At 42.5% G+C, this 27,782-nt stretch overlaps 1 protein-coding gene, 1 long non-coding RNA gene and 1 other non-coding gene across 37 annotated transcripts in view; 1 reads left to right on the plus strand and 2 right to left on the minus strand.

The window, feature by feature from the left end:
• LOC129058919 (uncharacterized) overlaps window positions 1-20,928 on the plus strand; it is a 61,191-nt gene extending 40,263 nt beyond the window's left edge. Inside the window, exons 5-6 of one of the 3 annotated variants that reach the window (XR_008524362.2) lie at window positions 13,123-13,264; window positions 20,802-20,928. This is a non-coding gene — a long non-coding RNA (uncharacterized LOC129058919). Of the gene's footprint in view, window positions 1-373; window positions 740-13,122; window positions 13,265-16,804; window positions 17,102-20,801 lie in introns of those variants that run through there. The other 2 variants (XR_008524364.2, XR_008524363.2) reach the window with 2 other exon arrangements.
• The window catches only part of PROM1 (prominin 1), a 111,337-nt gene that overhangs the window by 28,939 nt on the left and 54,616 nt on the right, over window positions 1-27,782 (minus strand). For all 33 annotated transcript variants that reach the window (XM_054553727.2, XM_054553745.2, XM_002814617.6 and 30 more), the window contains 9 exons: window positions 25,425-25,545; window positions 24,512-24,575; window positions 23,524-23,613; window positions 18,507-18,724; window positions 16,333-16,407; window positions 13,445-13,508; window positions 9,117-9,276; window positions 6,700-6,852; window positions 792-915 (listed from right to left, as the gene is read on the minus strand). In XM_054553727.2, coding sequence (XP_054409702.2) covers window positions 792-915; window positions 6,700-6,852; window positions 9,117-9,276; window positions 13,445-13,508; window positions 16,333-16,407; window positions 18,507-18,724; window positions 23,524-23,613; window positions 24,512-24,575; window positions 25,425-25,545 — 1,069 coding nt within the window. The remainder of the gene's footprint in view (window positions 1-791; window positions 916-6,699; window positions 6,853-9,116; window positions 9,277-13,444; window positions 13,509-16,332; window positions 16,408-18,506; window positions 18,725-23,523; window positions 23,614-24,511; window positions 24,576-25,424; window positions 25,546-27,782) is intronic.
• On the minus strand, window positions 8,842-8,953 carry LOC112133226 (U6 spliceosomal RNA). The gene has a single exon (XR_002914908.3). It is a non-coding gene; the product is annotated as a U6 spliceosomal RNA (small nuclear RNA).

Consider the following 27,782-nt stretch of genomic DNA (forward strand, 5'->3'; position numbering starts at 1 on the left):
AACTTAATCTCCCTCGACCAATGAAATAACTAAAATACTGTGACAACAGTATTCACGGGGTTTCATAACAGATCTTAGGCAGAAAAATGTATATACAATGAAAGAGTGAAATAGAAATATATTTTAAAAATCAGAATCTGGAGAAAAAAAAAACACAGAAAAGCCAAAATTAGAAGCCAGACACTTAGAACAAAATTTCCTCATTAATGAAGAAAGTAAAACTGCCAACTGGCCCCCCGGAGTCTGTGGGAGTTGGACTGAGAGGGAGAAAGCGAAGCTTGAATTCATTTCCCGGTGGCACCACTAGACGTCTGCCAGGTCAGCCCTCTGCCACAAGTCATCCGCTTATCAATCTCTTTCCCTTCAAATTTAGGGCTCATCTGTGTGGACACCTCTGTCATCTGGGAATCTCCCAGGGTGTGTGGGAGGAACCTGAGAACTGATCTTCTGATGTTCCCAGCCACATTTGGAAACTGCTGCTGAGGAAAATTCTTTTCTCCCCAAATACTGCAATCCACATGGAGCGGCAGGACTTTAACTCCTGGCCCTGATTTCGCTTATGATCAGAAAATAAGGACGCTCCCATATTTTTTTTTCTCTTACAAATAGAAAGGAGCTATTGAATTTATTGAATATTTGAAAATTTACTGAATTTAATAATTTCAAGAAATTTACTGAATTTAAATCAAACTGCTTATATGTTTGCACTGCTCTTAAAGTAACACACAATATATGGAGAAATCCAAGTTTCTGTTCAAGTCTTTTCATAATGGGTAGAAAATCATATTTACCCGGAATAATTCCTTGCTCGTGTAAGGTTCACAGATCAATTTTTCCACATTTGCACCAAAGACAAAGGTAAGAACCACAATGATCATCAATATCCAGCAAAAGAGGAAACTTAATCCAACTCCACTGGAAAAAAATATAAAGTTAGTAATTCAACAAAGAATGATTTCAATATTACCTATTGATACTTACTAAATCTACCTATACTCTATAAAATAGACCTGGGGGTCTTCAGTGTTATTCAGGTGAAACAGATCAGCCCACCTAGGAGTGACACAGGGCTTGGGGACCCGGGGAGGGGCAGCTCCAGGACAGGTGAGGGTGCACTGGATAGGCCTGGGGACCTGGGGAGGGGCAGCTCCAGGGCAGGCGGGGGATCACTGGATAGGTGCCTGGGGACCTGGGGAGGGACAGCTCCAGGGCAGGCAGAGATGTACTGTATAGGGGCCTGGGGACCCATGAGGGGTGGCCAATAAGGGGCTGAAAGCACAGAAGGAGCACAACCCGACTTCTCTCTGAACAAGAGCACTCTTGGCACAGTGTAAAGGATGGACTGGACAGGTGCCAACGTGGATGGGACATCATTGCAGAGGCTGTTATCATGGCCCATGAGGGTGGCCTAAGGGGGCAGGATTAGTGGAGAGTTGGTGGATGATGGAGACGTAATATAGGACACACAGGAGGCATAATATAGGAGGCAGCAGGACTCGGAAAGCGCTGGACACGAGAGGTAGAGGCAAGGAAGGGCTCCAAGGGCAGTGCCAGGGAGCGCTGATGCTCTGGAAGGAAAGAGAAGATGGGCTGGATGTTGGTCTTGTTGCCAGAGAGACATTGAGTGGAAAGACTGTGTAGGAGTCAGTATGTTTGGAGCTCAGATATCTGGATTTCGGATGTACGTTAGGGAGCCAGCAGCTTAGCCATGGTCATTTATCCGCAGGGCTGGCTTGGAGAGAGAAGCAGCCTAGGGCTGGGTCTGGAAGACTTCAACAAAGACAGGTGGTGGAAGGAGGGCCAGCAAACCAGACCAAGATGATGAGGCAGAGAAGTAGGAAGGCAACTATGTGGGTGTGCTGCCACCTAGGGGACAAAAGGAGTGTTTGCAGGAGGAAGGAATGGTCGGCTGTCACCAACCGATGTGCTGTCTGCATTGCACAGAGAGGTCACTGCCAACTTGAAACAAGTGCAGTGATGGGGGAGGAAACAAATTGGAGTGGATCGGGGAGTCAGCAGGAGAGGAGGGCACAGGCAGCAAGCACAGATCACTCCTCTGAGAGCCTGTGTGGGGGAAGGAGAGCTATAGGGAAGAGGCAATGTGGATAAAGCGTTTCTGCTTTTATTTCTGAAGAAGGGAGAGAACGGAGCCTGGTTAAGTGTTGAGTGAAAGTCAAGGACACAGGAAGAGAATAAAGACATGGAAAAGAAAGGGGATGATCCATTTTATCAGGATCAGGGAAAGGAATGGGATTGAGAATACAGCTGGCGGGATCAGCTTGAGAGGGGAGGAATCCCTCTGCTTCTGGCACGGCAGAGAAGGGACAGATGTGTTCGACAGCAGGTGTGTTTGGAAGTTTGATGATGGGAAGTTGCATGATGGCTTCTGTCTTCTCTGAGAAGGAGGTAAAGCCATCTGCTGAGAGAGGGGTGAAGTAGAGGAAGATGGATGTAACAGAGTGAAAAGACTGTTGCAGGAAAGTGTGGGGGGTGTCCAAAAAGAAAAAAAAAGAGAAAGGGAAGGAAGAAAACAAAAGAAATGAAAGAAAAGATTTGTCAGACTATGGCAGGTCCATTTGAGACAGGAGATCCTAAGTTTGTAGGGATACCCAATGTACCCGGTGTGTAGCTTTTCTCTAGCAGTGCTTAGCTGTCTAGGTGTAGACACAGAAAGAGAACAAACTCTTAAATTCATCTAGGTGCAGTTGCCAAATCAAATACCATCACTGTGCACACTAGGAAGGAGCCTCAGAAGGGTGTGGTCTGATGCTCGCAATCACCACAGCATCCCCTCCTAAGGGCACGATTCTCCACTTTGGCTGCAGATGCCAAAGCCATAATTACAATATTTGTGTATCTTCACTAAAATAAATAGCAAGTAATGTTCACTGGAAAGGCCTAGGTCAGCCTTTCTCTGACCTACAAGGCTTCTGAGTCTGGGAGAGCACAAAGAAGACGTGAGTGAGGGCCACGCCAGGATCCCTGACTGAGCATGTGTGTCTGTGTGTTGGAGTTAAACAACTCATAAAAACCAAGACAGTTGTCTAAAAGGAGCACCATGACTCTTACTCTAAATCGCATACAGTCACTATCTCCAGCCTTTCTTTTCTAAATATGCACATTCCTAGATCAGGGGCAGGGGAACCACTGCCCAAGGTCTGTTTTTCTAAGGTTAGTGAGATAATGGCTAATGTGTACTGAAAATATTGAAAACGAGGAAGAGGAGGAGGAGAATAAGAGTAAGATGAAAGAGCAAAAGAAGGTGAAAAAGAACAAGAATATGCAACAAAGACTGTGTGTGGCCAGCAGAAACTAAAATATTTATTACTTGGCCCTTCTTGGGAAAAGCTTGCTGACTAACCCCTGATTTGCACAGTTAGGATAATACATGCATCATTTTCTGACCCCCTTTCAAATGCATTATCTTAGAAACTTTTGTCAACAAATCAGGACAGTCACCTAGTTATCACTTCAGGGGCCAAGTGATCTTCCACGCGTGATATTTCATAACTCACTTGGCCACTCTTCTACAGCTGGACATGTAGGCTGTTTCCAGCGCTTCACTATCATAACTAATACTGCACAAACACCTTCCTCTTCATGGTGACTTCTTCACAGTTTGGCCTACTTCCTTCACCTAGATTCCCCAAAATGGAAATTATTGGGCAAAGAGCATCATGGTCTTTTTACAGCCCTTGCTATATAGCCTGATAAACTGCTTTCCGTAACCTCAGAAACTGCCACCAGCCATAGGAATGTGCCCAGTTTGTGATACCTGTGGCTGCTCCTGGCATTGTTGTCAATACCTAAAATGGGAAGTTTTATGATGGGCTTCAAATCAAGAGATGCTTGTGCCTCTGTTAGATCTCCTTATCTCTGGAGAGGCCTCCTACGCCCCCTGCAACAGATAATACATTCACCACTGCATCCTATTCAGCTGCTAAAATGCTCCTGGGGCCAGGGGTAGCCGCTCACACCTGTAATCCCAACACATTGGGAGGCTGAGGCCGGAGGATCTCTTGAGACCAGGAATTCAAAACCAGTCTGGGCAACAAAGCGAGACTGTCTCCAAGGAAATAAAATTAAAATAAAATGCTTCTGGGACCCTCTGAAGATAAAAGATCAAAGCAGAGCCAGGGCTCTCTGAATTTCCTCCTTCCAGATCTTTCACTGGTATCCTTTTGGGAGGTAAGAATTCCTGCTTGCTTTTGAAAGAGACCATACTCTTGATGGGATGGTGTCACCATTTTTAAAGAGCAGGTGGTGTTTTGGTTGCAGCAAAACTACACATACTCTTTCTGGTTTCTACAAGCAAGTAAACAGTTTTAAAAAAAGAAACTGCATTCTTCTAATTAGTCTGATTAGACTGATGACGCTTGTATCATCTCCTCCTTTTGCAATTATCCAGTTGTTTACCAGATACCTCAAGAAGTAGAGAATTCTGCCAAGCACAGCAAAGCGTGCCATGCTGACTGGTGGCATTTAACAATAAAGAAATCATAGCCACCCTAAGTCTGCAGACTCCTTGAAATGAATCGAACAACATCTGACCGTTACCAGCCTTCTTCCTGCTGCTGAGATGAATCTGATGGCCTCCATACCACAGGTCTCCATGTCTATAGAATTAGTATATCTAAACTAAGGTAGCTTTTAGCCTCCATTAATTTGTTGATGATTTCTCTGTTTTATTTTTTCTTTCTTTGAAGCTAGATATCACATTTTTGGTTGTATCCCTTTAAAAAGTGTGAATAAAATTTCGATGAGGGGTGCACCATTTTTCAGAGCAATTTACCCTACCTTTCAAGTAGTTAAAAAAGATGGAAATATATGTATATACACACACCCCACCAAAACACTGACAAACAACCAAGTATCAGGGTTGTTAAATTTGTAACATTAAACTTGAAATCAATTAAACATTAAAAGTAATGGCAAAAACTGCAATTACTTTTACACCAACCTAATAATCTTCTGTTTAATGTATTTTTGTGTATCTGTGTATATTTGAACAAGAAGGGAAGACAAATTCATTTTTCCTTATGGATGTGATTTCTCCTTTTTTTCTTCTCTGTCCAGAGGTACCTGCAGCTAATTTCTTTCTCTTTCTTTCTTTCCTTCCTTCCTTTCTTTCTCTTTCTTTTTTTTTTTTTTTTTTTGACAGAGACTCACTCTGTCACCCAGGTTGGAGTACAGTTGGCACGATCTCGGCTCACTGTAACCTTTGCCTCCTGGGTTCAGGCGATTCTCGTGCCTCAGCCTCCCAAGTAGCTGGGATTACAGGTGTGCACCACCATGCCCAGCTAATTTTTGTATTTTTAGTAGACATGGGGTTTCGCCATGTTGGTCAGGCTGGTCTCGAACTCCTGGCCTCAAGTGATCTGCCTGTCTCGGCCTCCCAAAGTGTTGGGATTACAGGCGTGAGCCATCGTGCCTGGACAAATATAATTTCTTAAGCTTTGGCCTGCGAGCATCTAGGCTTCTCTTTGTGTGGAGTTCTTTGTCCAGACCTGGTAGACCTCAGGTCATTAGCTCTAAGGTGATTTTAAGACTCTTGTTAGTAAAGGCCTATACCATACTGGAGCCTAATTATTGTAGGGAAAGGATTTAGAATCATAGCTTATAAAAAGCCTGATTTATTGTTCCAGTGACCCAAAGTTTTTTGTTTGTTTGTTTGTTGTGTGTGTGTGTGTGTGTGTGTGAAAATTTGGTTTGAAGACCCGAAGTTTTAAAAAACAAATTAATCAAATTAACGCACAGCACCTGCTCTCCAGCACGCTCACTCACAGCCCCATGCTAGTGACTTAAGTCGATAAATGAGAGAACACGACTCAAGTTTTGGTTCTTCGCTCCCCAAAGGAACTGTTTCAAACCTTAACCACTGATCTCGAGCCCCATCTCACTCCCTACTGCTGATTCTTCATGATCTTATCAAAAAGAGAATATTGATTTAGAACCCACACAGGTCTGTCTCTGCAGAGCATTCAAAGCCATTACACCACATCCTAGCTTACATTTCTGGCTCTGGCTCCAGTTGCACCTGGCTCATGCCTGCTATGCTTTGTTGTACCCATAGAGTCAAAGGTTTTTCAAAGACACGAACTTGGAGGTGAATGTCTTTAAAGCAGGGACAGTCACTCCAGTCTTCTGCCGCAGGCATACCTCTCCCTGCTGCCTCACACCTGTTCTCATGCCTAATCTAGGCTACTTGTCTAAATCCTAAGGGTTCTGCCTTGGCAGCCTTAGTTCTAAATCAAGTTTCTAGAGTTTCAAGCTAGCAATACTGCTGACCAATACTGCTATCCCACAAGAGATTGGCTCAGCCTCTGGTGAGTGAACAAATGAATGAATGAATGAATGAATAAAAAGAAGGAACAATTGAAATCAAGAAAGCAAGCCTAGCTGCTTTTAAAAGGAGCCTGCCATATATAAATAGTGTGCTTAAGCTGGTCTATCGAAATGCAACTAATTTAGTTTTGTTGTTGTTGTTGTTGTTGTTTGTTTTTTAAATGTTTATACTTGACAAAAGTACCCAAATCAAGGAAGGTCCAATCACAGCAAGCTCTCTCTTCCTCGCGACTTGGGAGCTGCAACCCCGCGTACGTGGCCCAGAGGGCACCGGGTTCGTGTAACACCAGAGTCAGCACCCAGTCTCTCTCCTGCATTCCCACCCCCACGTGACAGAGAGGAGCAGACACTCACACCATGAGGAAGACACCTCCAGTGTTGGAGACACAGCCTCGGGTGGTCGGGGTGGCATGCCTGTCATAGCCGCACACGCCACACAGTAAGCCCAGGTAGTAAAAAATCACGATGAGGGTCAGCAGAGAGCAGATAACCAGGCCACCCAGCCACCTGGAGAGGCAAGCACACTGTTAGTATACATGACACAGGTGAGGCCACCGTAACACAAAAACTGCTGGACTAAGGCTGGAGCAGATGAGTTATTCTTGGCTTCTAAAATCAGAGTCTTCTATCAATTCATCAGAGGACAATAATGTTGAGTGAAAAGATCCCTTCACACCTTTTGTCTTCCAATTCAACCAGCGGAGAAACTTTTATTTTGATTCTAGGTTTGCATTGTTCTTGGTGGTCACGGGTCATTGGTCATGCTTCCTTCCTTTGCCTTGATTCCCACGGTTGTCACACAGGGTTCATAAGCACGGCACGCTGAGCTTCTCCAAGGCTACTGATGAAAACACCCTTAAGATTTTTATGTTCTTTTAAGGTCTCTGATGTTCTAAGTGCCTATTATAATAATGAAGGCATATGGCTAGATCATGATTAGACTACAGATAAAGAAATACTGGATTCTTTTCCCTGGCCTTTTTCTAAAATATTTTGTGGTTGCAGAAATATTTGGGGCCACTGTGTTCTTTACTGAACCAGATTACGTGGCAGATGCATGGGGTATTTAGAATTTTATGAGCATCCTAAATCAAATGCCTGCAGAATGCAAATCTCAATTTCATAATGGTCCTGCGAGACATTTTAGGATAATGGATCCTCAATTAGGCCTTACTGGCATTCCCAGAAGGTAGAACAACCTTTCCCGGCAGCAAGAGGCATTCAAGGGTAGTAATGCTTCCCAACATTTAAGACACTAAAAAACAAAGAATTTACTTCTGCTTGGTGCCTCTTGACAAGAGTCACCACTGAAGCTTTTCATTCAATTAAGAGCAATCTCAGTAATTATAGTAATAGCCACAGGCAGCCATTCTGGGGAGGTTTGTTCCAGACAGTGAGGGCACAAAATTAAATAAGCCATGGAGGCTGGCCTCAGAAAACTTTTAGAGTTAAAGGAGCATCTGCTTAGTTAATTTTCTTTTTAAGATAAGCTCATGGTGTCAGGGCAGGGGGAAAAGGAAGGGAGATGGATAGCAGTCAGGTAGACAGGTAATGGTACTATTCTTTCTCGTTGGTGAAGCTCTGATCTCTAATGAGATTATAAGTTCACTGAGAAAGGGTCTGCCTTCTGTTTATTCTGAGACTTGCTGGGGTGGCCTAGCCCCACAAGGGAATCATGGCAGGTGCTCCCTGGAGCTTGTTGTTTGTGGGGCGATGATAAAAAGCAGAGCCAGATGGAGCTTCAAAACCTACCTCTGCCGTATGCTAGCTGGCCTTAAGGAAGTCACTTCACTTCCCTGAGCCCATCTCCTTGTCTATAAAACAGGGTTGTAAATGGAACACAGGCCAGGGGATTTTTGTGAGTATTAAAAGAAATGTGCAGAAAGTGCTTGGTGGGCACACTGAAACTGTCCCTTAAAAGGCAGCAACTGCTATAATTTTAATTACGTATCTTGTGATCTTGTATAAGAAATAATCCACATGAGAATGAGTCTCCGGACTCCCCATGGGCTTGGGAGATATGAAGGGTGGCCGAGCTCTTCAGAGAGAGAAGTGCATCTTACATAATAGATGATCCTCTAAATTTCTTGAGCCTCCAAGTCCTTCCCTCCCCAGGGCTCTGGCTGGGATGTCCACCACCCTCACCCCAGGCCAAACCCCACCACTCACATTTTCTAATGGGACAACCAGTGGGCACCACAGCCACTCACCTAAGCTCTAGGAGCAATTCACTGGTTTCAAGGCACAGCTATGAAAAGGATGCTCTTTCAGTAAGAACCAACCTCTGCATATTTATTTTATAAACCAGCGTTTATATTGGTTTATAAAATAGAAAAGAATATTTCCCAGATATCCTTCTTAATTACTTTTAAGCTTTAAAATCTCATTACATGCCTGGTTTGATCATTATAACTAGTATTCCAGAAACCACTAATGACATCAAAGTTGCAAATTACCAAGTATTTGGCTTACGAAGGTCCAGTCGTCAACTTAAAAATAAACGTGGACTGCTTTACAAATTTGCATATCATCTGTACACAGGAGTCATGCGAACCTTCTCTGCATTGTTCCAATTTTAGTATATGTGCTGCCTGGTCTAAGCAAGCACTTCAACTTTTTTAACGAACATAAACTGGGGTTAACATATATCAGGTCATGGCCTCCTTGTACAATTTGTACTCATAAGATTATCCTGGTGCTAATGTCAGATTTTTATCTCGTTCTCTACAAAGTTCACTCTCGTAGTTCACCAGCTCCAAGGAGACACTCACCAGTATGAATCATACTCTTCCAATGTAGGTAAATTTCTGTGGATGTAACTTTCAGTGTTATTAACATAAAGAGAGAATTCTGAGAGTATATCCTGAATAGGAAGACGCTGAGTTACATTGTCGATATCTGAACCAATGGAATTCAAGACCCTTTTGATACCTGAAAACAAAGATACCTTTGTTATGCATTTGCAAACATGGAGGAAATAGAAACTTTGTTTTGGAACCAAACAGAAAAGCCTGAACCACCTTTAGTTTTTCTCATGTTATATATGTGTTTAAAATATGATAAGATTTGACAATAAGCATGAATATAGCCAAGAGCATCGAAAAGCAATTACTTAACACAACAGCAAGCTGTGAGCACTGACTTTAATGAGATGGTACTGAAGTCAAGCCAGTTTCCTTCTTCCACTTACTTTACTTAAAATAGATCAAGTGATTCAAATGCATGGTGTGCAGACTATGTGCCAGGAACTTTTATAAATAGTAACTCATCTATTTCACTGAGGTAGAGATTCTCATTCCCCATTTTACTAACAGCCACCCGGAGGCCCACAGAGATTCAATTAATTGCCCATGGGTCTTTTAAAGAAAGCTCTGGTAATGGGATTGAAATTCGGGTGTATCTGACTCTAAAGTCCCCCTTACATGCTTTTGGGAAAATAATTAAATAATAATAATAATTTCTCCCTCTAAGAAATGGTATTCAGGGCCGGGCACAGTGGCTCACACCTGTAATCCCAGCACTTTGGGAGTCTGAGGTGGGAAGATCACCTGAGGTCAGAAGTTCAAGACCAGCCTGACCAACATGGAAAACCCCATCTCTACTAAAAATACAAAAATTACCCAGTTGTGGTGGTGCATGCCTGTAACTCGGGAGACTGAGGCAGAAGAATCACTTGAACCTGGGAGGCAGAGGTTTCAGTGAGCCAAGATTGTGCCATTGTACTCCAGCCTGGGTGACACAGCAAGACTCGCTCTCAAAAAAAAAAAAAAAAAAAAAAAAAAAAAGTCTTCAGGAATAGAGTAATTCTCAAGGCCCATTTAAAAATACAAACAAACAAACAAACAGAAAAACACAAGTGACTCTGGGTGATATTTTTGTTAAAATTTTACCTGACTGATACAAATTGAGACGTCTTAGGAAGTACGTCTGTGTCTTTTCCATGCAAAAACCAATAGTAGTCTCAGTGGCCAGTTTCTTTTGCTCAGTCGTAATTTCTCAGACAGGAGTTAAGTTCAAAGAAAACCAGTTTTCTGGAGAGTGTCTGTCACAACAGGTCCTAAAATCAACTCACCTGGGGTGCAGGATTTCACCTGAACCAATGCTCACATGAGCTCTGAAGGTGGCTGTATCCAAGTGATCCTTGACACGGACATACTAAGAACATACTAATCAGTTAAAAGTCCACTGATCCTGCAAGAGAGGTAAATCTCTTTCCAGCAGCAGAGAGACAAGATTAGCAGTTCTCAAAATATTATCCTGAGGCTCCCGGTGAACTTCAGGTAGAGAATAGAATGGTAGCTTGGTCCAAAACGTAATCACATAAAAATGGCGAGAAACTTTTTGTTTTCTTTTTGAGACAGGATCTCTCTGTATTGCCCAGGCTGGAGTGCAGTGGCACGATCATGGCTCACTGCAGCCTCAACTTCCTGGGCTCAAGGATCCTCCCACCTCAGCCTCCCAATTAGCTAGGACTACAGGTGTGTACCACCATGTTCAGCTAATTTTTTATGATTTTACTTTTTGTAGAGATGGGGAGATGGAATCTCACCATGTTGCTCCTGGGCTCAAGATATCCTCCTGCCTCAGCCTCCCAAAGTGCTGGGATTATAGCAGTGAGCCACCACACCCGGCCCTGGAAACTTTCTTAAAGTTTGTTTTTCACATAGCTATGACATCTAGAAATCAAAGACACAGAAGCAAGCAACAGAGTGTCAGGTGTTTGGATGTGACTCGTTAAGAAAGGACTGTTACTCCTTGGGGGCTCATTGCCTTCTCCAAATGGCTCGCGTGTGAAAATACCTGAGGATCCTTGGCCAAAAATGACTCAGTGGGTCTCTTGGTTACTTCTGAGATTTAGAGAGATGGGGAATGCAGCCTTCCCAAGTTCTAGGAGCAGCTCCTAGGGCCCCTGCCTGCTTCTCAGCCTGGCTTGCCCTCACACTCAACATGGCTCTGTGACTTTGCTGCTCTGGTGACTCTCTATGTGGCTGGTGTCCTCTCTTGGCATATACCCTCTTCAAACCTCTCTCGATGTTCCCTTTTCCAGGCAGCCTCCCACTAGCCTCTCCTCACCTTGTTTCCCTGACACAAACCTGGTCATGGTGCCAGAGTGTGACAACAAGTTTGTGTACACATGGCTGGCTAAAGGACAAGCAGAACTCATGGCTTATGCATCTCACAGCCCATTGCCTGGCAGAGCCTGGCACAGAGTTGGCACTAAATAATTTGTTCAGGTTGGGATGAGACAACCTAAACACGAGAGCAAAGGACATGAAACTAAACACCTGCTGTCCAGGCTGACAGAGCAGCACTGGCCTGGCTCTAGGAAAACACTGGCTTGTGCTCAGGCAATGGTACCACGCCCCATGGGCCGCACTCAATGCACGCAGCACAATTTGCTGTGTCAGACTTACAAGGAAGGGCTGCATGTACGGGCAGGAGAGGTCCAGAGAGGGGAAACCAAAAAATTAAACACAGAGATTAATGAGCTGGTGGCTGTCAGACGTACAGCATGCATCAGCCTTCACAGGTTAGCACATGAAAGTCTGAACCCTGTCGGTAATATCGTAATATTTTAAAGTAGAATCTTATATTATGCAAAAGCAAACCCACAAAACATCTAAAGTGTTATGTAGCAAGATAAAACACTTTTTTACTCAAACTCTTCATGGGTCAAAAAAACACTATTAGGGAAAAATAATCAAGTATCTCTAACATAATATTTTAAAACCACTTACTCAACAGTTTAAAGCAGCACTAAAATGATTTTTAAAAGAAATAGAAGATAGCTTTACATAGCCTCAGGGATTTCTTTTCTTTTCTGTTCTTTTTTGTTTGTTTTTGTTTTTTTTTGAGAGAGAGTCACCCAGGCTGGAGTGCAGTGGCGCGATCTCGGCTCACTGCAACCTCCTCCTCCTGGGTTCAAGTGATTCTCCTGCCTCAGCCTCCCGAGTAGCTGGGGTTATAGGGGTGCACCACCATACCTGGCTAATTTTTGTATTTTTAGTAGAAATGGGATTTCACCATGTTGGCCAGGCTGATCTCGGACTCCTGACCTCAGGTGACCTACCCGCCTTGGCCTCCCAAAGTGCTGGGATTGCAGGCGTGAGCCACTGCGCCCAGCCCAGAGATTTCTTCTCCAAGCAAACTAATCCAGGTTTGTCTCTATCCTTGCACAAAGAACTGCTTCCACTGCATTCTCTCCCTCTGTACGTTCACCCCAAATCCCATAATCCAAATACAGCATGATTCAGTAATTTGGGTAGAATCCTCTCTACATTGATTCTGTCTCTCCAAAATTGTAAGCAACCTTAGGAGCCTAAAATACTATTGCCTCAGCATCAGTGGACAGATTAAAATCTTCCTAATAGACAAAATAAAAACTTTTACACAGTATTCCTTTAAAAAGTTTTATTTTGGCCAGGCACGGTGGCTCACGCCTATAATCCCAGCACTTTGGGAGGCCGAGGCGGGCGGATCACGAGGTCAGGAGATCGAGACCATCCTGGCTAACACAGTGAAACCCCATCTCTACTAAAAATACAAAAAAATTAACCGGGTGTGGTGGTGGGCACCTGTAGCCCCAGCTACTCGGGAGGCTGAGGCAAGAGAATGGCGTGAACCCGGGAGGCAGAGCTTGCAGTGAGCCGAGATTGCGCCACTGCACTCCAGCCTGGGCGACAGATCGAGACTCCATTTCAAAAAAAAAAAAAAAAGAAAAAAGTTTGATTTTAAGTTTGTTTATAAAATACAATAATCTACAGTTTTTCTCTTCAGTGAAAATCAGAATGAGTTTCCAAACTGTGGCTGCTGTAAGATCTGAAGGCGCACACTCTGGGGACCTGGATCACACTGTGGCTGTCAACCGTGTGGCAGCTGCCGGCTGGGCTGGATGATGTTTATCAGTGTTCAATAACAGGTTTGTTCTTATTTTTAAATCTCCGAATGACACAATTGTAAAGCTCTGATATTCATTTAGTTTTGACGGTTTTAATGAGAAACTGTTTTTTTAAGAGGAAAAGAACAACGCAATACTTGGCAACACATTTCTCTGTACTGACCTTCCAAGCACAAAATCACCTCAAACTGTGAATCTCACCTGCTACGACAGTTGTGGTTTGGCGTTGTACTCTGTCAGGTATATCATTAAGGGATTGATAGCCCTGAAAAATATTTCAAAATAAAAGGAGGTACACAGTTAACTTGAAGACTAGTTGATTAGTCACTCATTTTGCAACTTAGTACGAGTAGAGAGGCAAAATAAAAATATAACATTCATCTTAAGAGTGAAATGATCATTATATGGTCATTAAGAGTCTAAAAAAATCCCCTTTAGAGAGCATTGTCTTTAAGTTATCTCAATCAAAGATCGTGTTAGAAGTTTTTCATATAGGGGGTCCCCATAATTTTAAAATCAACATATTTACACAGAGCCTAGGTACTATTATGAGTACATACATCTATACCAGTGGTTCTCAACTGGGAGAAATTTTGTTCTCAACTGGGGTATGTTTGGCAAAGTCTGGAGACATTTTGGTTATCATAGTTGTGGGGTGCTGCTGGGATTGTGTGGGGAGAGGCCAAGGATGCTAATAAATACCCTACCACGCACAGGAGAGCCCCCACCGCTAACAGCCATGCACAGTGTCAGCAGTGCTGCAGTTAAGAGACCCTGATCGGTACAATATCCCACGGGCAGACAGAAAGTGAATTTCTAAAAACAGAATCTTACTTTCTAATTAAAAATAAAATTAGAGATATAGTCTAACCGAAAAAAAAAAAATGTCCTAAAGCATGGCTTACAGAGGATACAACTATGGTGAGGATAAAACAAAAACAAAAAACAACCGTGCCAAGCGATAGGGCTTTGGGGCTAAAACCCCCATGAGAGGGAAATATCATTATTTCCAAATAATTCAACTAAACATCCAGCCTTTCCTCTGGAAGAGGTTTAGTGGGTGTTTCTTCACTGTCTGCTGGTGTGCTTAGCCGTCTGCCAGGGAAAAGTACAGCACTTTCAACCTTCATAAGATTTATGGTGCCAGCCAGTTTCCACCTTAGCCTAGCTACATCAGATGTCACAAAATGAACATCCATGACTTCCATTTCCTCCAAGGAGACTAAGCTACTCAGCACACCAGTGCTTGTGTTGGTTTTCTATGTGCCTGACTCCTTGACATTCATCTGTGTCTGGACTTGCAGACGTCATGGGGGGTTTCACAGCTAGAAGGTGTCTTACAGATCTCCCGGTTCAATGCCTTCTTTAACAAATGAAGTAACACCAGAGTGCAAAGACCAAGAAATTTTGAATAACTTGTTTAAGGGACCACTTACTTTGTCAGTAAGTGTCTGGTAAACACATGTAGACAGGTGTTTAATCCATTTATGCTGAAGGTTGCAAATATTTTTTGTGAAAAATCAGAACCTGATGATGACATTTGGCAGTAGGATATAAATAACTCCCACAAGCTTAGCATTCCAGTGATGGAACACTAGGCATAAATGGGTTAATAGAGATTTGAGACTTTTTACATCCATACTAAAAGACAGAGTCAAGAATAAAATTACTCTCTCATTTTTCCATAGGCCCAGGCACTCTACTGAACCATAATCCAAAAAGAAATATTTATTGCATACTCAGTATCTACTGGTTGAATAAACAGCAAGATTTGGCAAGCTACTGGGGAAATCAGGGAATTCCAGACCAATGCTGTCCCTGCCTTTTTGGGGGTTTACAGTCCAGTGGTGGGAAGGGAGACATTAAAGAAATAATTACAGTTATGAGGAAATTAACAGAGAATATTTCCAATGCTGCAAGAATGTATTAAAAAGGGTTTGACCTAGTCAAGAAGCCCAGGAAAGGCCTGTTAAGAAGGTGATATATGGACTGGGCGTGATGGCTCATGCCTGTAATTCCAGCACTTTGGGAGGCCGAGGCGGGTGGATCACCTGAGGTCAGGAATTCGAGACTAGCCTGGCCAACACGGCAAAACCCTATCTCTACTAAAAATACAAAAATTAGCAGGTGTGGTGGCACGTGCCTGTAATCCCAGCTACTCGGGATGCTGAGGCATGAGAATCGCTTGAACTTGGGAGGCAGAGGTTGCAGTGACCTAAGATCATGCCACTGCACTCCAGCCTGGGCAATAGGGCAAGACTCCATCTCCAAAAAAAAAAAAAAAAAAGAAGAAGAAGAAGAAGGTGATATATGAAGGTTAAAAAACTAAATAGCGGCCGGGTGCGGTGGCTCATGCCTGTAATCCCAGCACTTTGTAAGGCCAAGGGGGGCAGATCACTTGAGGTCAGAAGTTCGAGGCCAGCCTGGCCAACATGGTGAAACCTCATCTCCACTAAAAATACAAAACTCAGCCAGGCATGGTGGCGCACAGCTGTAATCCCAGATACTCAACAGGCTGAGGCAGGAGAATCGCTTGAACCCGGGAGGCAGAGGTTGTGGTGAGCCAAGATCGCACCACTGTACTCCATCCTGGGCGACAGAGGGGGATTCGATCTCAAAAAACAAAACAAAACAAAACAAAAACTTAAGTAGTTAGGCTACTAAGAGGGGGGAAAAGAAGAGAGTGCCAAGCAGAGGGAAGAGCATGTGCAAATGCGTGAAGGTGGGTAACAGCAAAAAGAAAACCAGTATAGCTGACTCACTGGCAGAGGGGGACAGCATTTTGTATTAGAATCATTGTGGTGTTCAGTGTTACACCCACTAAATTCTGAGGCCTAGGAAAGCAGAGTTCATGTTCTTCTTGATCTCTCATGGTCTTAGCATGCCACTTTACACATCATAGATGCTTAACAAAAATTCTGGGAACTAGAATGATGAACACAATTGCCTGGAAGATAATAGTTATCACCCTTCTTGGCAACCTTTCTCTAGAATTTCACTGCTTTTTTGCTGTTTCCTATTTTCTTATGTACTAGTCCACCCTTTAAAATGATATAAAATCAGTGATTGTATTTTTTCCAAAAGCATACCTGTTGGACCAGGCCATCCAAATCTGTCCTAAGAACTTTATTAACGTTGTCAAGTTCTGCATCCACAGGTGGAAGCTGAAAATTTATAAAACAAAATATAAGACAAGGTTGTTATCTTCAAAACAATTCCTCATGAAGAAAGAAGTCATTGTATATCCAAGTCCCAAAGCGTCTATACTATAGGGTACAATCGCAGTTTCTTTTGAACAATAGAGTTTTATTTGGGAAAAACACAGCTCAGACCCTCCTTGACAAGCACTAATTTTTTGATGTCTGGAGGTCTCTTGCTGTAATCAGCTAAAAAAAAGAGGCAAAGAAATGTAACACAAATGTAATATATATGACTTCACAATTTCAAATACTAAAGATGGTTCAATAAAATTGTAAACAACATTTTTAAAGTCACTTTTTAAAAGCAATGTAGTCAGTGGTTATATTAGTGAGTAATCTGGAATAGTTTTTCCACTTACAGCATTATACACGGATTTGAAGTGCTCCAGCTCCTACCAATACTGGGACAAACATCATATGCGTCTCACATGATGTCCAAGAACATAATATCACTACCGCGATATTTCCCTGGCAAATATGAGTAACTTTAATCCCAAGAAAACATCAAACAACCCTAAACTGAAGACATTTTACAAAGTAAATGGCCTGTTCAAAAATGTCTGTGTCACAAAAGAAAAGACACACTTAGAAACTGTTCCAGATTAACAGGAATGAAAGAGACATGACAATAAATGACAACGTGTGATCCTGGCCTGGACCCGGGACTGGAAAAAGAGAAGATAGTTATAAAAGGCATTTTTGGAAAGATCAACATTTGAATGGACACTGTGGATTAAATGGTAGTGTCTGGGTCAATATTATCCTAATTTTGATCATTATATAATGATTATGTAAAGTTAGGAAGGACAATAAAATATTTAGGGGTAAAAAGTCATGATGATGTCTACAACTTATCCCCAACTTACCTTTTGAGAAAAGAACAAAATGCATATTATTTTATGCATGTATATATTAAATGATATGAACAGACAGACAAACGGATAAAATATGATAAAGCAAATGGTGCAAAATGGTGACCCTTGAAGAATGTGGCCAAAGGGTGTAAACAAGGATCCATGCATTCATCTTGCAAGTTTTCCACATGTTTGATACATATTAAAAATAAATAGTGCCCCCCCAAAAGGATCTATCTCAAACAACTCAGCTGCAACTAAGCTCTAAAAAACTGTTCAATCAAAAATGATTATAGTGATATCCAGACACAGATGTTGCAGGTGAAATGTCTGAAAAACAATGGAATGAAATGTAAAAGTGAGAAAAATGTATCTATACTAAAATGTTATTTTATACAAAATGTGAGGTGTCCGGGCGTGGTGGCTCATGCCTGTAATCCCAGCACTTCGGGAGGCTGAGGCAGGCAGATCACTTGAGGTCGGGAGTTTGAGACCAGCCTGGCCAACATGGCGTAACCCCGTCTCTACTAAAAATACGAAAATTAGCCAGGCATGGTGGCGGGTGCCTGTAATCTCAGCTACTCAGGAGGCTGAGGCAAGAGAATCACTTGAACACGAGAGGTTGGAGGTTGCAGTGAGCTGAGATCGTGCCACTGCACTCCAGCCTGGGCAACAGAGTGACACTCCATCTCAAAAAAAGTGAGGAGTGTATGTAACTAAATAAGTTAGACATCATTAATAGACATGGTCATTTAACCTATATCTCAGAACTTCACGTAATCCAAGTTGTTCACGTAATCCAAGTTGTTCCAAATTCTTTTTAAAAAATCTTTTCTTTGGGAAAATGGGATTTTCTTCTATTGCAGCATACATGGCTAACAGACTAGGCACATCATTTAAAATTTTTTTAATTCTTAAAGGTCTACATGAATATATTCTGTTTCCTTTTTTCTTTGTAAAGCTGAATTAATTCTGATATGTTTCATTCAATGGCAGAGAACTCTCATGAAGCGGTTCCCTTTTACTCCTTTGCTCCTGCTGTGGTCATTCCAATATGGTGATCAAATGACTCAAGAAGGCTGACAGAGGCCAGGGGCTAACTGTTCTCCAAGTCAGGCCACCATGCACTGGATAGGTCACCCACGCTTAGCCCTGCCCGGCAGTCCCCAGCATGCAGCCCTTGACCATGGCAAGCTCAAGCCTGCTCACCTGCCTCAGTTCGGGGTTGCTATTCAGCTGGCTTAGAGACAATCTGATGCTGTTGCAGGTTTCACTTGATGGACGCACCGAGCACAGAGGGTCATTGAGAGATGCCCGCAGGCTAGTTTTCACGCTGGTCAGACTGCTGCTAAGCTGTGTACTTTGTTGATGCAAGCTCTTCAAGGTGCTGTTCATGTTCTCCAATGCCTCTTTGGTCTCCTTGATTGCTATGGAAACACAGCTCACTTCAGAACACACATGCCAAGTCCCTCCTCATCTCCAAAAGTGTGTCCAAAGGGACTTGGGATGGACTGGTAAATGACTTTAGATGGCAGTGAGAGGGACACACTGCAAGGGGCAGTCTGAGAGGGGAATACAGGAGCATCGCTAGGCTGCTCTAACAGCTGCTCCAACTAGCTCCACTCTTCGGCTTGGGGTCCCTTTCCAACAAGAAGCAGGGGGCAAGCACCAACCCAGGAGCATGATGGGGACACCTTGATGCAGCATTAACTGGCCAGCAGTGGTCAGCAAAGTTGTCACCACCCAGCCTCGAAGAGCTCAGTCCAAACAAGTCAATCCCAGCAGTTTAAATGCACATCAAAATGGATTACGCCCAGATATATTTTAGCTCTATTCTAAGAGTTGGAATCAAAACTAGCACAGTAGTTAAGAGCACAGTTTTAGATACAGGCAGGTCTAGGCATGGATCTCAGCTTTGCTCTTTGCTGTGTGACTAAAAACAGGCTCCTGAACCACTCTGAGCCAATTTCTTCATCTTCAAGTACTGAAACACCACCACATTCATCATGCAACATGGGGGTTAGATCAGTCAGATGAAAATGCCTCAAAGGCAGTGGTCTGTTTAATTTTGGAAGCCCTACCCCCTAGGACACATTCTCATATAGAGAGTACCCAACTAACAATAGTTCAATTTATGATTTCTCAACTTTATGATAGTGGAAAGCTATATGCATTCAGTTAAAATCGTGCTGCGAATTTTGAATTTTGAACTTTCCCAGGCTAGTGATACGTGGTAGGATACTCTCTTGCAGTGGCAGCGAGCCACAGCTCCCAGTCAGCCATGCAATCAAGAGGGCAAACAACGCATATTCTACCGTGTATTAAACGCATTTTCAACTTACAATGTTTTCAGTTCACCATGGGTTTATTGGGATGTGACCCCCATCATGTATGTAGAGGGGCATCTAGTACTAGGAAACCCAGAATAATTGTTTGCTATCCTGATTTATCTGGATGGTGGAGCTACCTATACATGACTAGGGAGGTAGGGAATTACAACTTTTTTCCACAGTGGCTTAAAGCCACAGCAGTAAAAGATGTGAAATTTAAATTAGAGGGCATTGCTCTTCGTCTAAGCAAATAAATCTTCTTGGTCAGGTCTTTTCTCTGTGGCTCACAGAACAGATGGTGGAGGATCAAGCTGCAATCGGGTGTTTCAAGGAAAAGTATGAATGCCCTTAAAAACTGGCTTCCCCACCCTTTCCTGGCAGCCACATAACAGAAAATACTTGAGTGTTAAAACCACACACAAACACATACACACACACACACACACACACACACATACATTTTAAAAATGTTTCCGTGTTGAGTCTAGCCAAAAGTAGCCCGAGGTTGCATCCCAGTTCTGCTTCTACCCTGCTACAGCACATCTGGCACACTCTCACTTCTCAGGACCTCGGTCTCATCTATAAATTAGGGAGTGTGTTGGGTCACCTCCTGGTTACTAGAAGAGTCTGATTCCAGGTTGTGCCCTAATAGCTTGTGGGGCTGAGCTCTTAGGAGATGGTCTCCACCATGCTCACTAGGTCTGGTTAGATACTGCAATCTAGCTTTGAGGATGTACCCAGAGACCTGGGGAGGCTTCCAGAATTGAACTGTATCCTCCTTGGTCTCAAATTTCTATCACTTTACCTGAATAGAAAACCTTAAACTCTGCTTCAAACAGTATTTTCTCTTGAATTTCAGTCTAATCATAGCTTAACAATATTTAAGATTGTAATAATACTTAGGACTATCAAAGAGCACCCTGGGTATCAGCTTTTCACCTCTCCCACCTATCATCCAGTATTGTCGGTGAAGCATGAAGTCTGGTATCTGGCTCATAGCAGAAGCTCAATAAATATTAACCACAGCAACACAAAAAAGAACTCAGCTGCAACCGGAAATACACAGAAGTACACCAGAAATACACAGAAATACACCAGAAATACACAGAAGAACACAAAAGAGCAGGCTAAAACACACTTCATGTTTTAATGTTCTGTGGTTTACTCCTCACAGCCCTTTTCACTTCAACTTCAAGATAAGTTATCTTAAGGCAAGAACCAGCACCACCACCACCACCACCACCACCACCACCAACAACGGAGAACGACAGGTGATAAAATAAATGCATGGCCCAGGAAATGTGTATTAAGCACTGTTCATAGCCATTCTAGCCTGTGGATAATATTCTGTCATGTCACAGGGAGGACTCAGAAGTAATAAATACACGTTTTCCAAAAGCTTCAAAGTATTTTATGTCTATGAACTATTAACTGGGTTGTAACTCTGGGAGTCAGTCCAGGCCCACCAGGATCATATATGTTATGTATCTGAAATAAGTGGAAAAGATATCTAAAGTTCTCAATTTTAGTTAATTACCATTTTACCAGCCCATAGTATATCTCCTTTATAGGTCCTGATCTGCAGTCCAAATATGATTTGGACACCAAAACAATTGCATGTTTCTGCTCTCTCCAAAACCCACTAAACACATAGGGCTGCAAATCATTTTTAGCAAAAAAAAAAAAAAAAAAAAAAAAAAATTGCTGGAGTAGTTTATTAAGCATGTTTTAAGAAGTTCTGGCAACACCAGAGGCTAAATTTTAACTTATTCCGGCTGAATTAAAAAAACAAAAAAAAGAACTTTAATAATAACACAGGAGGCACTGAAGAGAAAAAGAGAATCTTTGAATTATCTTTTACCTAAAAAGTACTACAATTCAGTTACTAAAAATTGCAAGAACATTGGGCAAAAAGTAAAGGTATGCATCAACCACAGTCCATCATTCATATACTTTGCCCAGCCTTCACTGTTACTTAATTTGGGGCTGGAAGAGACCTTGGATCTCTTCAATATTGCAAACATAATATATGTGATCTCTTCAACATTGCAGTCACATAATATATGTGATCTTGGTGGGCCTGGAATGACTCCCAGAGTTACAACCCAGTTAATATGTTGTAGACATAAAATACTTTGAAGCTTTTGGAAAACAAAAAGATCTTGTTCAATACTGCAAACGCACTGACGCACGAGGGATCCGGGCTGCAGGGTTGCCTGGCATCATCTGGGGCCATGTGTGCACTGGAATCCCAGATTTCCAATTCTCCCTCCAGAGGTGCATGTGTTGCCTCCTTGTGGATGTCACCACAGCACCTTCCATCTTAATACTCTTCAAGGTACTAAGTCCCATCTAGGGTGGTCCAGGTAACACGGGCTCTTGCTAGAACGGGGTCTGAATCCCAACTCCACCACTTCCCAGCTACCCAATTGCTATGGACTGAAGTATGTCTCCCCCAGATTTGTATTTTGAAGCCCTAACCACTGATGTGAAGTTTAGGGAGGTAACTAAGGTTAAATAAGGTCATAAGGGTGGGTCCCTAATCCAACAGAACTGATGTTCTTACAAGAAGAGAAAGGTGCATCAGAGATGAGTGTCCTAGACAGGAAATGAGACTGGAATGATGGACAGGGGCCAGGTGTGCAAGGAAGAAAGGAGTAGGGGAGGGAAGAAGGAGAAAGGAAGGAAGGAGAGAAGAAGGGAAGGAGTGAAAGAAAGAGAGGGAGGGAGGGAGGGTGGAAGGAAAGAAAGAAGGAATGGAGAAGCCATGTGGAAAAAGCCAGGACACGAAGGCAGGAGGCAATGGTCTCTGAGGTCATATCCCTTCTCTGGGCCTCCATTTCCTTGCCTGGAAAGAAAATGGTTGGTAATGAAGAGAATAGATGTCTAGAGAAATCTAAGCCGTCAACAACAGAGGATGTCGTTCACGATGTTATTGTCGATGTTGAGAATGTTGTTGTTGGCCGGACCCTTTGCAGGCTCAAGGAGAAAGGGAAGGAAAGGCCTTTCAATTAGTTAGGACTCATCTTAACAACTCCTGTTCTGCACGTCCTCCTGTTTCTGCACATTTGTCTCAGTTGTTGAACTATAAGGCATGCCAAAAGGAATGGGAATAATTTTCCAATTTCCATGCAATTTTCTTCTTTATGGACTATGTTCTCAGGGATGCCAGCTCATGAAAGTAAAATTTGTATTGGCAAAATGAGTGTTTTACATAGATGTAATTGTCCTCTCTATCAAGTACCTACCAAGGACATGTTTCTCAACATTGGGAAGGGCCTAGGAGGTCCTTTTTCATTACAGTGGAGCATGCAGTTTATTAAAATCAGTATATCTGTCACTTATACCATTGACCATGGAGGCTTAAGATATATATGTATATTTCTTGCTTCTAAGTTTCTCTTTCAGGAAGGAAAAAGGAATCAATTTCCCTCTGATTGACCTAAATGTCTATAGGTTCCTCGTCTTCTGTATCACGGTCAACAAATTTTTCTGTAAAAGGCCAGATAGATGGTAAATATTTTAGGCTTTGTGGGTTACACTATGTCTCTTCCAACGACTCAACTCTGCCATCATAGCACGAAAACAGCCACAGATGATATCTAAACAAATGCGTATGGCTGTGTTCCAATAAAACTGTGTTTAAAAAACAGGTGGTGGACCCCTAACAAATTCTGCCCCTATCATCTGAAATGGCAACAGCTTTGGCACAAGCTTTAATAAAGAGCACAACCAAGCTATTGCAACACAGTGTCTCGACCTGAACTGTCTGTGTGGCCACGGATGGTGGCTCTCCCCAAGCCAGCTCTCAGGGAACAAGAAAAGAGTGAGTGAGCCTGCCAAGTCCAGGGACTCCTAGATGGAACTTTCTTTGGTCATTTTTGCCCACTACTTACCTGTCGCCATGGACTTAATCTCATCAAGAACAGGGATGACGTTGGGTCTCAGTCGGTCAAGAATTCCACCTCCTAGCACTGAATTGATACCTACGTGCAAATAAGCACAAAGATGGTGAGGGTGGCCTCTGTTCATCTCTCCACGCCTCCCTCATTCTCTCCACACTGCCTCAGCCCCTCCTGCTGCAAAACCCATTTGCATCCTGGACCCCGTCTAGGGGTCGACTCGTGTATGGAGATTTCTCTTCAGGGTCTCCACACCAACTGTTCCCCAGTGAAAAATTAATCACTACAGACTCACAGACCTGGTATTTACTTATACCAGGAGCATGGTGTTATCATCTTGACCTGTGTGTGACTCCCTGTGTGTCTAATCTCTTCGGCTAGACCGGAGTTCGCACCCGGACTGCACTCTGGTGGGGGCTGTTGTGAGCATTATGGGATGCTTAGAGGCATCCCTGGCTTTGACACGCTAGATGTTGGTAGTGCTGTCCCCACCCCACCTTCACCTCATTGTGACAACCCAAAATGTCTCCAGGTGTCACCAAATGTGCCAAACATCACCCCCCGGTTGAGAAACACTAAGCTAAACTGTGGTGTGCAGGGTTGAGCCCTCTCCATCCAGCCATTTCTGAAGCCACCGGTTTCTCTGAGGAGCCAGCTGTGTCTGTGCAGGGCACCTGGCAGGAAAACAATCTTTCCCTCACGAAGGAAATGGAGAATGAGCGCTTGTGACTGCAAGAATGCTAAAGCTTTCCAGTAAGTGTAAAATGAAAAAACAAAAGGTCCTGCTGCTTGTGAAATAGATGCCTTCGATGAGGGCTAGATTCTAATCACTGAGTAACAAATGACACATTGGCAATAAGGCTAGGGAATCATCTTTCTGTCTTCCCCCAACTTTCACGTATGTCACTTCTTAGTCCTTGTTTTATGGGAGATGAGTCAAAACAAAGAAAAAAAATGTGAAGCAACTTTAAATTTTACTCACTGTTCAGATCTGTGAACGCCTTGTCCTTGGTAGTGTTATACTGGGCCAATATATATTTGATTTGCTGAAAAAAGAACATTCTGTGAAACCTCCCCTTCTAAGGTCCAAAGGCAATAAAAGGGCAAAAAGAGATTTAATATACAAAAGTTTTCCTGAATCAGGACATTTTCAGGTAACCAGCAAGTTCCTAGAAACCTTTCTACTTTCTGACAAGTTGGAACCCATGAGCATCACACATTTAGGCTGCTTCCTGCCCAGACACTTTTTAAAACGATGTTCTGAATAGGTAATTCATCAACATACTTCTGGAATACAGAAGAAAGGGGACCTCCTCTCCCATCCCCACCCTTCAACCATCCCATTGCCCTTCTCTAAAGACAATTTGTGTGTCCCTGAGTATTTGTACATGTGTGTATGTGTGTATGTGAGTGTGTGTGTGTGTGTGTGACAGAGACTGTGCGTGTGTGTCTTTCCCAAGGAATCTGACATACCTATGCAGACATTAGCAAATGGATGTTTATAAAGCTGGATGGTTTCATTACAAGAGTAACTTTGTGCAAGTGATGGAAAGTTAACTATATCGCCAAAAAGAAACGATAATAAGGCCCAAAAACTTTTCTTTTTAAAAAAAATCATAAGAGCCTTAAAAGTGTTAAGTCCTTTTATAATACGTACTGTAATGCTAAGTTACATCTTCATAAAATAAAAACACCAATTTTGAAATTCGGCTTTTGTACTCTTGAAAATCACTTTCTGGGGCTTTATTTATTCATCCAGGACATCAACAGATAACACCAGTCTACGCTGATTCACTGTGTTTCTAGAACGTTTGAATGAGATTCCAAATATACACAGGAACTCCAAAAAACCAAAAATATAAAGCATCGCAGTACATAGAGATGATGGTTTTTACCTCTGGAGTTTCATTCAAGAGAGTTCGCAAGTCCTTGAAATTGCTGTCTGCCAGTTTCTGACTCCTTTTGATCCGGGTTCTTACCTGGTGATTTGCCACAAAACCATAGAAGATGCCAATGCTGCAGGAAAAGGCAGAGAGAAGAAAGAGCATTTACTGCGTGGACCACGGTTCTTTGTCCAGGTCCAGGCAGCAGAGCAGGAGTCAGGGAGGAGCCCGCAGAAGGACTGGCCTTTCCTCTCCCGCTGCCCTCTCCTCCCGCATCCTTCCCACTGCCATCCCACAGTCAAACCACCACCCACATAGGGGCTACAAAACAGGACTCAGTCCTCCCAGAGGAGGCAAATTTCCATTCTGTTCAAAATGACTCTTGTCAATGGAACAATGTTCACAACAAATTGTGGAGGAAATAGATGCAAAAATGTTATAAGGCAGCATGCATGATCCAGTCCCATTCCTGTCCTCATGTGAATGTGTGTACACATCCTCCTGTGTGAACATATGCATGTGTGTGAACACACACACACACACACACACACTTCTGCTCCCTGACCCCCCAAAGAAGGCTATAGAAAAAAACATCAAAATGATAAGAGTACTTGAGGCTTCTAAGGCTTTTGGTTTCTCTAATTGTCTGCTAGTGCCTGTATTGTCCAGGTTGGAAAGAAACATGAGTTACTTTAGCATTAAAATGCTATGTGAGAAGCCACATACAACAGAGCACCTATGTGTTATTTCATCTACAGAAAGTGCAAAAACAAGTGAAACGGTGGTGCTCGAAGTCAGTGGTTATGCCCAGAGCAGGAGTGGAATGGCAGAGTACTCTATTCATGGGTGGATTCACTTCATGGACACTTATGCATATGTACTTGGGAAAAGGACACTTTCCTCCATGTGAAATATGCTTCAAAAAAGGCTTCAAAAAACGTCATATGAAAGGCATCTTACAGGAAAGCCTTCTCTATGTGAAAAAAACCAAAACGTCTTTTTCCAAGCCATCTAAAATGTCTAATGTGATAATTTTAAGGGTTCTTACTGTTGACTAGTTACTAATAATCCTTTGACTTAAAATAATTTGACCAATTGGCCTGTTTTTGTGGCAAAGCCTTTGAATATTGAAACATTAAATTAGAAGGTGCTAATTGCCAAGGTTCTGTTGATTTGGCCACTAGGTGGCAGTAAGGAATTACATAAACATAGCCGAACTTTTTTTTTTTTTTTTTTTTTTTTACCTGCAGAAGCAAGTAACAAACTTGTTAGCTTGTAATCAACCAGTGGAAGATGTAGATATGGTTTTGGAACTAAGTTTTGCAAATAATAGGCAAACTTCAAAAACATATCAGATGCCGAAAATCAATACACTGCCTCTCCAGCAAAAGCAATGTCTTGAGGCTTTATCTGTGCATATAATTACAGGTAGGATGACTAAACATCCCATTTTTTGCACCTAAAATCCCATGTCCCCAGGAAACTTCTCCATCCTGGGTAAATGGGGACAGTTATCCACCCCACTTATAGTATAAATACATTCCAAGGAGCACTGGTTCATTACTGGTTTCAAAACATACTTTTCCATTGCAGTATAACTTTTCCATTGCAGTATAGGTCCATTAGGTTTCCCAAAATGCTCCAAAAAAAGTCTATATAATACAACGTTGAGGAATATTTCTTATGGTTAACAAGTTGCAGTGTACTGAGTACTAGACTGGGGGCACAGGATTTGAGTTCTGGGTCCTGTCCTGCCACCACCGTACTGTATAAGCCAGAGAAAATCACTTTCTTTCTGTGGACTCCAGTTGGTACCTCCAAACTGAAAGTTTAGATCTTTAGGTGTAATTAGATAAATTAGATCCAATCTAATTTGGATTAGATAAGTGCTTCTCAAGCTGTAAAGGAGAGTAGTACTGGATGTACACATTCTCTAAGGTTTTTAAGTTTGGGTTAATTCTGATGGTAACCTTTTAAAATAAATATTAACAATATTCTGTCCCATTTGGAATGACCGCCTTATAATTTGTCCTAAATTTGCATTGGTATTTTAGGAGTCAATGCACTATAGCAATAAGAGTTATGAAATCAGGCACTCATGCCAAAGAGGTCAAATGACTCAAAATAATGATTTTGGAGTTTTGTGAAGAAGAAACACACACACACACACAAAAGTTGAGTCAGCAATGCACCTGGAGCTTGCTACCATGCCAAATCCAAAACATTCTAGACCATGACGAGTCAGGATCACCACCTGAACATACTTGATATTCACAATGGGGATTCTTGCTCTCTCTTGCCAGCATGTCCAGATTATTTTATTCACTCGTCAGATTGCAGATATAAGAAGTCAAAGTGAACTTGGGAGAA

The sequence above is a fragment of the Pongo abelii genome, chromosome 3, assembly GCF_028885655.2.
Source record: "Pongo abelii isolate AG06213 chromosome 3, NHGRI_mPonAbe1-v2.0_pri, whole genome shotgun sequence".
NCBI classification, from domain to species: Eukaryota; Metazoa; Chordata; class Mammalia; order Primates; family Hominidae; genus Pongo; species Pongo abelii.